This window comes from Procambarus clarkii, chromosome 5, assembly GCF_040958095.1.
Source record: "Procambarus clarkii isolate CNS0578487 chromosome 5, FALCON_Pclarkii_2.0, whole genome shotgun sequence".
NCBI classification, from domain to species: Eukaryota; Metazoa; Arthropoda; class Malacostraca; order Decapoda; family Cambaridae; genus Procambarus; species Procambarus clarkii.
The window spans coordinates 38,837,027-38,849,419 of record NC_091154.1 but is presented as its reverse complement, the minus strand read 5'-3'; the positions used below and the strand labels follow the sequence as shown (position 1 = coordinate 38,849,419).

General features: G+C 43.9%; 2 protein-coding genes across 2 annotated transcripts in view; both read left to right on the top strand.

Moving 5' to 3' along the window:
* The first annotated feature begins 1,357 nt into the window (after positions 1–1,357).
* On the top strand, positions 1,358–1,846 carry LOC138351799 (uncharacterized). The gene has a single exon (XM_069303809.1). It carries the CDS (start codon positions 1,358–1,360, stop codon positions 1,844–1,846), a length of 489 nt encoding a protein of 162 aa, XP_069159910.1.
* Positions 1,847–5,101: 3,255 nt separating this feature from the next.
* LOC138351791 (heat shock protein DDB_G0288861-like) overlaps positions 5,102–12,393 on the top strand; it is a 23,529-nt gene continuing 16,237 nt past the window's right edge. The window contains exon 1 of the mRNA XM_069303798.1: positions 5,102–5,334. Coding sequence (XP_069159899.1) covers positions 5,102–5,334 — 233 coding nt within the window. The remainder of the gene's footprint in view (positions 5,335–12,393) is intronic.

Sequence of the window (12,393 nt, the reverse complement as noted above, 5' to 3'; positions counted from 1 at the left end):
GTGAATTGACAGACCATGTGTGTGTGTAGACAGAGAGTGAAACGAGACCATGTGTGCGTTGACAGTGAAATGAACGAGACCATATGTGTTGACAGTAAAATGAGCAAGACCATATGTGTATATTGACGGAGATGATTGTGACTGACAGTCGTTCATTTCTCACTGCGTTAGAAAATCAATAAAACCACACTCCTCTTTTTTTATAACAATGGTTGACAGACCTTTTATATTTAGGCAAAAACAAATGTTTATGAAGTGCAGATGAGTTTCATGTTCCGGTAATATTGGTCTCTAATCTCTCATTATTTGTCATGTAACACTAAACTGTGGTCCAAATAAACCATAGTTTCCCTCTTTCACATCGCACTGGCAGGTCATATAGTACACATCACATAGCCTTATCACATCACATGAGGCGGTCACATAGTGCCTCACATCACATGGGGAAACATCACATCATTCTTCATATCACAGGCAACATAGCAAGCAATATTTTCCTCTCTTGTTCAGAAATCAGGATTCTTAAGCTCAGTACAAACTGTACAGGACACAAAAATACTCAACACTAATGAAATAAATGCAACTTGAGTCACAATGCACAACTTTGCAACTTTGCTCCTTTGCAACTTAGGGTCTAAATGTAATAGATGTTGAATTATATTGAAGATGAATAATTCGCAACCAGGCCTGGTCGGAAAGCTGGCAATGTGTCGCAGAGACAGTGACGAGGGGGGGGGGGGGGGGGGTTGCCACGCGAATTAATAGCAAGCTAGTAAGGTCTTTGTGGTTCAGTATTGCCCCATCCATCCTGGTCACCCTTAAAGCCACTGAGGAGTATTGGGGCTGTGTTTAGTGTCCTTCACAGCGAGGCCAGAGCCTCCAAGAGCACTTAGAAGGGGAGGTCACGCGGGATGGGGATGGTGCTTATATAGAGATCTCGGTAATCAAAGAGGATGCTTACGGTGATATCTGGTATATCCAGGGCTTCTCTTGTTGAGCGTGCGTGTGTGTGTGTGTGTGTGTGTGTGTGTGTGTGTGTGTGTGTGTGTGTGTGTGTGTGTGTGTGTGTGTGTGTGTGTGTGTGTGTGTGTGTTTGCGAGCGCGCGTGTTTCTGTCAGTGCGTGCGTGCGCACGTGCACAAATGCTTGTGTGCTTACGTGAGCGCACGCCGTGTACACCGAGGCTGTTGTATTAACACAATAAAACTCCGCTGAAAGTTCCAAATTGCTGTTCACCGCAATAAGCGTCCTCGGCGGTGTCCCAGTTCACTAAAACCCGACCCAGTTTAACACGCCAACCCTTGTAGTTAACCCCAATTTAACTACAAGTTTTGCCTATAATTTCGACAATTTCGCAGATGAGCCGTAGACCCCTCGATGAGCTGAAGCAACAGATGAGCCGTAGACCCCTCGATGAGCTGAAGCAACAGATGAGCCGTAGACCCCTCGATGAGCTGAAGCAACAGATGAGCCGAAGACCCCTCGATGAGCTGAAGCAACAGATGAGCCGTAGACCCCTCGATGAGCTGAAGCAACAGATGCGCCGTAGACCCCTCGATGAGCTGAAGCAACAGATGAGCCGTAGACCCCTCGATGAGCTGAAGCAACAGATGAGCCGAAGACCCCTCGATGAGCTGAAGCAACAGATGAGCCGAAGACCCCTCGATGAGCTGAAGCAACAGATGAGCCGAAGACCCCTCGATGAGCTGAAGCAACAGATGAGCCGTAGACCCCTCGATGAGCTGAAGCAACAGATGAGCCGTAGACCCCTCGATGAGCTGAAGCAACAGATGAGCCGTAGACCCCTCGATGAGCTGAAGCAACAGATGAGCCGAAGATGCTTGTAAGAACGCGTCGTATCCCTCAATAGCTAGTAAAAACACGAGGAACTTCAACCAGACAGGGCAGGTGTTGCTCACCTGGGCAACCAGGGTACGAGGCAGGTGTTGCTCACCTGGGCAACCAGGGTACGAGGCAGGTGTTGCTCACCTGGGCAACCAGGGTACGAGGCAGGTGTTGCTCACCTGGGCAACCAGGGTACGAGGCAGGTGTTGCTCACCTGGGCAACCAGGGTACGAGGCAGGTGTTGCTCACCTGGGCAACCAGGGTACGAGGCAGGTGTTGCTCACCTGGGCAACCAGGGTACGAGGCAGGTGTTGCTCACCTGGGCAACCAGGGTACGAGGCAGGTGTTGCTCACCTGGGCAACCAGGGTACGAGGCAGGTGTTGCTCACCTGGGCAACCAGGGTATGAGGCAGGTGTTGCTCACCTGGGCAACCAGGGTACGAGGCAGGTGTTGCTCACCTGGGCAACCAGGGTACGAGGCAGGTGTTGCTCACCTGGGCAACCAGGGTACGAGGCAGGTGTTGCTCACTCCATCCAGTTGATCGACCGTTGCAAACAGGTCAGAGTGTGCTGGGATGGTAAATGTCTGGAGGGAGAGGCACTCGACCACAAGGAAATCCTTGGGTTGATGTTTAGATTCGCTTGAGCCAATAAACCCGTTCGCTATTTGCAGGCGATGAGTCACAATAACGTGGCTGAAGTAGATTGACCAGACCACACACTAGAAGGTGAAGGGACGACGACGTTTCGGACCGAAACGTCGGTCGTTAATGAGATTAACTAACGTTATTGAGGACGGGCTGGATTAACTAACGTTATTGAGGACGGGCTGGATTAACTAACGTTAATGAGGACGGGCTGGATCAGGTGGATTAGCTGGATTAACTAACGTTAATGAAGACGGGCTGCCTTCTTGACGAGGACGGGCTGCCTTCTTGACGAGGAAGAGCTGCCTTCTTGACAAAGACGGGCTGCCTTCTTGACGAGGACGGGCTGCCTTCTTGACGAGGACGGGCTGCCTTCTTGACGAGGACGGGCTGCCTTCTTGACGAGGACGGGCTGCCTTCTTGACGAGGACGGGCTGCCTTCTTGACGAGGACGGGCTAGAAGTAACACCCAACACTTCACTCGTGGTATGAAGACTCTATGCATTACACACACACACGATCACTTGTTTTCCAAGTGCTGTTCCATAACTGCTGTATTATGTTACCCCGAATGTAAAAGCCACACAACAATTGGCGTGTGGCCCCTCTGTGCAATACCATCACCACAAAATGGGAGGAGTGAGAGCCACGAGGACCACTGCGGGTCGTTGTGAATGTGGTCAACTGGACTGCTGAAAACTTACGTCTCCTTACAGCAAATATTTTTACGTAAAACAAAAATGACTCTGAGCGCCACTTTTTTTTTCATCGTGTTCTATAGCCTTCCTTCTGATATACGTGGAATGTTATTCATGAATTCTACGGATCAAACAGTTGGATTTACAGTGGTGAGATGTAACGGGAGTGAGGGCCACGCTGGCGCCCTGTAGGGCTCCCACAGTGAAGGTGTGGCGGGGGAGGGAGTGTTGAACAAATCCACACGGGCCGTGACGAGGATTCGAACCTGCGTCCGGGAGCATCCCAGACACTGCCTTAATCGACTGAGCTACGGCAAGGTAAAAAGAGTTGAAACCGAAGTTCTACTGAACTTACTGGATCCCGTTTGTCAATATTGGCTGATACCTATCTACCTTACAGCACAGCTGAGGGAGGCGGGGCGGCCACCTTCAGGGAGACCCAGAAAACCAACAAGTACAGGGACCTAGAACGTTGTTACAGGTTCGTGCCGATAGGCTCTGAGACCCTGGGCGCCTGGGGTAAATGTGCACTTAAGTTCCTAAAGGAGGTGGGTGAGGAACTCATTAGGAAATCTAAAGACTCAAGAGCGGCCAGTTTCCTTTTCCAGCGCCCCAGTGTCGCAGTTCAGAGAGGAAATGCGTCCTGTATCTTGCGCACGACGCACTCAACCTCCGAAGAGCTGGACGAGGTCTTCGAACAGTGATTGTTATATGTGTGTGTGTGTGTTTTCTGTAAACTGTAGCAATATAATAAAACATTATATATATATAATAATAAAATAAAGTTTTATATATAAGATTTAAAGCCAGGAGACGTGCACTATTACATAAAGCCAAGAGTGAATATAAAGACCTCGTTTTCATTCCTGGTAATCCAAGCTCCCCAAGCGACAGAGCTGATTCAGCTTCTGGTAATATATTTCCAACACTGAAGAGCCAGAATTACGCTCGCTCGCGGCGGCGCAAACATATCTCTAATATTCACCATAAAACTGCCACACGAATGAATTTCACAGAAAAAAAAGTCCTCTATAACGTGACCTATACATTTCGAAGCATTAAATGAAAATGCTTCAGAGTTCAGTAACCAAGATCGAGCACAGGATGTTCAAGCCATAACGCACACAGCACGGAGGGTCGAAGACTGCTGCTCGACCTTCCCTGCCTCCCTCACTCGCTGTGGCTGAACGAACTCACTTCCAGTCCTGGCCAAGTAGAGGAGTGCGTGGCGGCTGCCGGAGTGACCACTTTTGGACCGGCTCCAGAAACCGGATATAACCGTGCTGAGCTCAGCAGGCCAGATTCTAAACAAGACAACGGGTCAGATTCGAAACAAGACAATAAAGAAAATGGGCTAGACGGCAATTGTCTAGAGTAAAGCAAAAGTCGAGACTAAACACAAGACGAGTATGCGATACCAAACAAGGCAATCAACAATGCTCAAAATTTGTCAGTGGATCAAATAGCAAAGAAACTTGAACTAGACATCAAACATGGCAATGAACCATCCCAAAATAATCAGCCTGTTCTCGTCAACAAAGGAAAAAATGTCCATTCCAGCCAGACGCCAAGCCCCCCTACCCGCTGCCTATGAATGAAAAACGGCTTATACACGACTCCCGACTGATGACGTTCGAACATTTCTCAAACAGTGCTTCCCTGACGGCCTCTGTTCGAATTGCAATCCAGTGAACGCTTCACCCACGTACTATAAATGCAAACAGTTGCCGTCAGAAACTAAACGCCTAACCTATGCCTAAATATGTACTATATGCAAAGGAATAATAATATTAGCTTAAATTCGTGACATTTCCCATTTGAATGAATGGTATGTTACTATTGGTGCATGCGTCCGTGGGGTCGGACGCTGGATGGAATGACCATAACCTGAGGACGGGTTGAAAATAAGAGAATGAGCCAGACTCTAAACACAAGAAATGGCCGGCCTCCAAAACAAGACAATAGACCAGACTCAAAATACAATAGACCAAATTCAAAGAACAATAGACCAGACTCAAAGCACAATAAACCAGACTCAAAGCACAATAGACCAGACTCAACGCGTAATAGACCAGACACAAAACACAATAGACCTGACTCAAAGCACAATAGACCAGACTCAAAGAACAATAGACCAGACTCAAAGTAAGGTCGTGCTCAAAGAAGCATGTATTGCAGCTATACCAGAATAATCCTGAGGACATCAGCACAGTGTGATCTTGGGGGTCTGGTAGCTGAGTGGACAGCGCACAGGACTCGTAATTCTGTGGCCCGGGTTCCATTCCCGGACCAGGCAGAAACAAATGGGCAAAGTTTCTTTCACCCTGAATGCCCCTTGTTACCTAGCAGTAAATAGATACCTGGGAGTTAGTCAACTGTTACGGAGCTGCTTCCTGGGGTGTGTATGTGAAAAAAAAAATAGTAACAGTTGAGAGGCGAACCGAAAGAGCAGAGCTCAACCCCTGCCTGCACAACTAGGTGAATACAACTAGGTAAATACACACACACACACACACACACACACACACACACACACACACACACACACACACACACACACACACACACACACACACACACACCCACACACACACATACACACACACACACACACACACACACACACACACACACACACACACACACACACACACACACACACACACACACACACACACCACACACACACACACACACACACACACACACACACACACACACACACACACACACACACACACAAAGAATCGAGAATGAAATAAAAGTTCAGGTGCGGAATCCCCAACGGTGATCACATCAAAACTGTTTCGCGCAACACAAAGCGAGCAACACATAACTCAAAGACAGAAGAAAGCCATTTTTCATTTCCGGAGTGGATAGAACCGGCTCGACACACAAAGAAACACTTTACCGGCGCTTATCCGCACCTCACCTGATGATGCGGCTTCATATACGCCGACAACGGCCGCTATGATAACGGATAACCGCTAATGACGCCCAGTATTAACATAACGCGAGGCTTTACGCAATCCGGTAACGAGTTACGAAAGTATTTAATGCTCTTGAAACTAATGTTAGCGACGCTGTTTTGTATATTCCACTTTAATTTGACGAGTATAAATGTATAAATGTGTTAAGGGATTACTAATAAATAATTACTCCTTCAGAGGTCTTCTTCTATGACTTGTAATAGTCTGAATATATCCGGAACCTTTAGTCGCGAATGATATAAATAATATCATAAAAGAAATATAAAATAATTTAAGTTTTAGTCAAGTTTATTGTTACTTAATTATTTATTTTTGTTTTAAGATGTATGTTTTGTTCAGAAAAGCCAGATAACTGTACTTATTGAACGGAAATTGCGTGTAAGTAATTAACAAACTTTTGTAGGAAAAATCTAAAATAACAAACGATAGTTTGTTCAAGACGTTCATTTATATTTGGAAATTAGTATCTATTTCATGTCATGATGTGACTTTCCAATGTTTACGGTCCGAGTCGAGGTGGCGAAGAGTATAGAACCTCGAGCAAAAATAGTAGATGGAAATAAACTTTGAAACCATTAACCGTAATAGCGCTTATAAAGTCTAAATCAACATTTGCATAACAGGACACAGCTTATTTCGTAAACAAATCAATTAATAAGCAATGCATTAATGAATCATGAAACATCTCCATGCATCTTAAATTATCCGCGATAGGGAACACAGCGGTATAAACTAAGCTCCCAAAATTGGCGTCAAAAAGTTATCTTTCAAAAAATAAACGTCATAACTTATCTCTCTCTCAAAAAATTTGCATCTTGCGGCCGTGAAGTGATCTACAGACTGAAGCTTCTTCAAAAAAACTTCTTCAGTCCTGAATATACCATTTCCTGCTGACTCCCTAGAAGTTGCACCGTCGAGTTCCGCTCCCCTTTCAACTTTTATGTTCTAATAGTGACCCAAATAACTTTACTGGACTGTAGCCCTCGGTGTTCCGGGACCAGGCATTTGTCTGTGTCTGTCTAAAGTGGATTTGGGAACAGTTTTCACGAAATTTATGTTATTTTATGGTGGCTGGGAAAGAATGGTTCAGTAAGATATAACTGCAGGGTAAGTAAGGATAACATAAGGATAATTCAGGATAACATCAGGATAATTAATGATATCATGATCATAAGTAAGGAATAACATCAGGTCAAATAATGATAACATCAGGATGAGTAAGGATAATATCAGGATTTTTAAAGATAGCATTAGGATAATTAAGGAAACATCAGGATAAGCAAGGATAACATCAGGGTAAAATAAGGATAACACCCTGTTACAAGCCAGTTTCCAATATTTTCTTAATTCTTCATGCAAAGTCTTTTATAAAACAGAGAGTTGTTGCACAATTTTAAAGTAATACTTTGTGATATTATATAACTGTCCGCATATTTTCCTCTGTACGGAGGAAACAGTTTGTGTATTTCTGTTGGAAATAGCATGATTTTTTTTAGTATTAATTTGATCTATAAAGACTTATAATCTTCAATAAATCTCTATAATCTGCTTTATCTACGTAAAATAGAATGATTGCCTGTCCATGTGTCTGTTTGTCCAAAGTTGAAGGACAAACACTTGGGGCTAACCTCACTCGACTTTCCAAGATGAATCATGTTGGGTAGGGGAGTGTCATAGGCAATTTGGGATCATCCCAAGTGAAATGCTTTAACAGAAGTATCGGTATTTATAGACCCCTGTATGCGATTTCTATAAACATCAATCCTGAAATGTTAGTTGTGTTTACCATAGAGTTGTTTAGAAGTTGCAGTGCTTCGTAATTTTTTAAGACTGGGGAGCTGAGGAAGAAGAGGGCTTAGTGCAGCCGGCTTTCCCTTTCCAGTAGAAATATAAACATAATATTCTAGTGTGAGAAACATTCAGGTATTGGGTAAAGTAAAAGTAACAATTTTCATAATTGATAAATAAAGTACTTAAATTAAACTTTAATTTGATTAAAGATTAGTAAATTGATTACTAACCTAACGTTTTGTGTTTAATTACAATTATTTCCCCTCATCAAAGAATTTTTTTATTTCATATATAATTATATTTCTTTTCCTATATAATTATAATGGAAATTATAGTTCCAATTAATATTTGTATTTCACCTAAATACTTTAGGATAATTATAATATTCTCCTAGTGAGGATATTCAGACGTACACTAGAGGGAATATTCGGTTGTGCCTGGGTCTCTCTCACTCCCCTGGCTTCCCCCTTCTTCCTTCTCTCCTCCAACCCTTCTCTACTCCTACCCTTCTCTACCCTCTACCCTTCTCTACCCCTACCCTTCTCTACTCCTACTATTCTCTCCCCCAACCCTTCTCTACCCCTACCCTTCTCTACCCCTACCCTTCTCTACCCCTACCCTTCTCTACCCTTACCCTTCTCTACCTCTGCCCTTCTCTCAGTAAAATTATTCAAGGACGCACTGACACTGGTGGATAAGTCTACGAGCAACACAACTAATACAGATTAGATGTCATGAAAATTGCATGAGAGGGGGAAAGGTGGGTTTGGTTAAATGCCGAAATTTGTTATAAAGTATGGCACTGGAGCCGAATTTGACCGGCTTATGACATTCCCTACCCCCATATGCTTCAGGTGTAAAAGTTTGGAGAGGCTAGCCCCGAGCGTCTGGTCTCCAGCGTTAAACAGACGGACAGACAGGCAGACAGACAGACGGACAAACATTCTCTCTTAAAGATATATAGATTGTCATTACTTTTTATCATGTGCCGTCTCCATTTTCTTCCTTGCTCTTATACTTTTCCATTTCATCTGCGCACTGTCTGTCAACCCATGTTCTAATGCCTTAATTCCTGCGTCTCGCAGAAGCGCTCGGAATCTCTCTTCAGCTCCATTGAAGTTATTCGATATCGATGAGAGATGGATAATATCGGGAAATGCTAGCCATATTACATCACTGAATCGATATACTTTTCTCATGTGGCTGGATCAAAGAATGTTATTTTGGCTTGTTTTAGGGCATCGTCAGTTAAACTGGCTGGATATGGGAGAGTAATTGCCATTTCAGAACTTTGGTTCATTTAATTATCAATAAACTGAAGATAGCAAATACAGACAGCAATAAGATGGGCGATAAAAGTGTTCGATCTGCCTCATGTGAGAGTTGGAATATTATTGTCCAAAAGAGCATATATTAATATATATATATGCATAAGGGCATATATATAAGAGCATATATTATATACTCATCAAGCTTTTTTAACGTCCTTCCTACTCTTTCTTATGTTGTCTTTCTTACACATTAAACTTAAAAGTTCTTCCTCTTCCCTTATACTGGCTTGATTTGTCTCTCTCTCTCTCTCTCTCTCTCTCTCTCTCTCTCTCTCTCTCTCTCTCTCTCTCTCTCTCTCTCTCTCTCTCTCTCTCTCTCTCTCTCTCTCTCCCTCTCTGATATATATATATATATATATATATATATATATATATATATATATATATATATATATATATATATATATATATATATATATATATATATATATATATACAGTAAGATGCTTATATCCAAGCGAATACGCCCGTCTTGGCAAAAACAAGTTTACCCCAAACAACCGGGGCGGTAAAGCCCATTTCTTGGCAGAGTACATCGAGGAAGATGTTGCCAAAACCCAGAGTCACTTAGACACGCACATACACACCCCGGTGAGTACACACACACACACACACACACACACACACACACACACACACACACACACACACACACACACACACACACACACACACACACACACACACACATACACACACACACACACACGCCAAAGGATAGCGCTTAATGCCGCCCTTCACTACATAACGGGAGAGCACCCACGATCATCATTTCCACAGACAGCGAGCAGCCAAGGCCCGAAGAGTGGCTTGGGGCAAGTGGATGGTTGTGTAGAGGCGTGTGTGGGAGAGGATGGTTGAATGGGAGACGTTGGGAGGGGTGTGTCCGATCTTCCTTATGTACGGCGGTGTTTGTGGGAATAGATGGGAGGAGTTAGGTGGTCACTGTATGAACGAATAGATGGTGTGGTGCGGATATGGCCGCGGAGGACGGGCGGAGGTTGTGTCAGAACGTGTACTGTGGGCCAATGGTGGCAGAAAGTAGTCTACAAAGACTACTTTCGAGTCTACAAAGACTAGTGGCGAGACCTGCCAGTTTCCAACTGACAGGTTTCGCCATCTACACGGGTTAAACTACCAGAGGGTGAAGGATCGAGGAGAGAGAGAGAGAGAGAGAGAGAGAGAGAGAGAGAGAGAGAGAGAGAGAGAGAGAGAGAGAGAGAGAGAGAGAGAGAGAGAGAGAGAGAGAGAGAGAGAGAGAGAGAGTTGGAGATCCTCTCCACGCAAGCTGGAAGCAAAATTGAAGACACAACGCAATTTTTAACTTTTCTCTGGCGTTGACGGTGTTGCCTGAAGGATTTGGTAAACTAAGCTGATAAAATGTGAGGCAAGGAATGTGGGAGAACTGGAAAAGGTGGCGAGATAACCGGAAAGGAATGTGGGAGAACTGGAAAAGGTGGCGAGATAACCGGAAAGGAATGTGGAATAAATGGAAAATTGAGAAGAGAGAAGTGAATAAGACGGGAGGAAATGTTTAATCAGTAGATCAACAAGAATTTTGAGAGAAATTTTCATATGTTAAAAAAGAGAGGGACTAAAAACAGACAGAAATAATACAGGGAAGTAATTATTGTGTGATCAAGGTGTACTGGAAGTCAATTGTGTACTGGGATACACGAGAGCATATGTACTCCCAGGGAGTACATGTGGCCCTGTATATGTGTGTGTGTACTTACCTAGTTGTACTTGCCTAGTTGTGCTTGAGGGAGCTGAGCTTCCCTTGTACACACACAAGGGGAAGGTCTCCCAGAGAGTCTCAGGAAACTCACTTCTTGCTGCTAATGCGCTCCTTAGTTTCTCCTCGATAAGGAAATTAAATTTAAATTGATTTATAAATTTATCAATAAATTGGTAAGTTTAGATGCAGGAAAGACCTTGGTTTAAATACTGGTTTGGAAGACAGGTTGGTGGAACAGATCACCGGTAATATATAGACGTGGGATCTCGGGAGTGTTTCAAGTGTAGGATAAATATATACAGAGTTTTATGAGTTTTAATTTTAAAATTCGTTTATGAGTTTTTAGTTTTAAGTGGATAAAAATAGCCGAAGTTCCCCGTATGGAACAATAGACCTTCTGCAGTTTCTTTATTTCTTGTGTTGTTATGTACACAGAATTGAATTTCCAAACCCCTGAAGAACGAAAGAAGATGAGGAAAGAAAAGTTGTAATGTGTAATTAAGATGAAGAAAACAAAAAGAATATTCAGGCACAAACAAAAGCAACATTTAAGAAGAAATGGAGATTTGAGAAACAACAGTTGTCCGTGAACAGTTACGAGTGAACACAAAATAGAAAACGAAAAAACGGATACAAATTAGAAAAGTTTAGATACGGTACTCCAAGCCAGTGTCTCTGAGGCAATGGGGACAAAATTGTAGTGGTGCTCTCTGTATTTACGTGGCTCGCTGGACCTCTTAGGATATAATGGTCCACCACAACTACAAACTTTGGTACACCAGGTCACTATACCGGCACGTTGGACCCAACGAGTCTCACACCACAACTACAAACTTTGGTACACCAGGTCACTATACCGGCACGTTGGACCCAACGAGTCTCACACCACAACTACAAACTTTGGTACACCAGGTCACTATACCGGCACGTTGGACCCAACGAGTCTCACACCACAACTACAAACTTTGGTACACCAGGTCACTATACCGGCACGTTGGACCCAACGAGTCTCACACCACAACTACAAACTTTGGTACACCAGGTCACTATACCGGCACGTTGGACCCAACGAGTCTCACACCACAACTACAAACTTTGGTACACCAGGTCACTATACCGGCACGTTGGACCCAACGAGTCTCACACCACAACTACAAACTTTGGTACACCAGGTCACTATACCGGCACGTTGGACCCAACGAGTCTCACACCACAACTACAAACTTTGGTACACCAGGTCACTATACCGGCACGTTGGACCCAACGAGTCTCACACCACAACTACAAACTTTGGTACACCAGGTCACTATACCGGCACGTTGGACCCAACGAGTCTCACACCACAACTACAAAC

Excerpts from the sequence above, each read along its gene's own strand:
- LOC138351799 (XM_069303809.1), top strand. The coding sequence starts at position 1,358 with ATGAGCCGTAGACCCCTCGATGAGCTGAAGCAACAGATGAGCCGTAGA.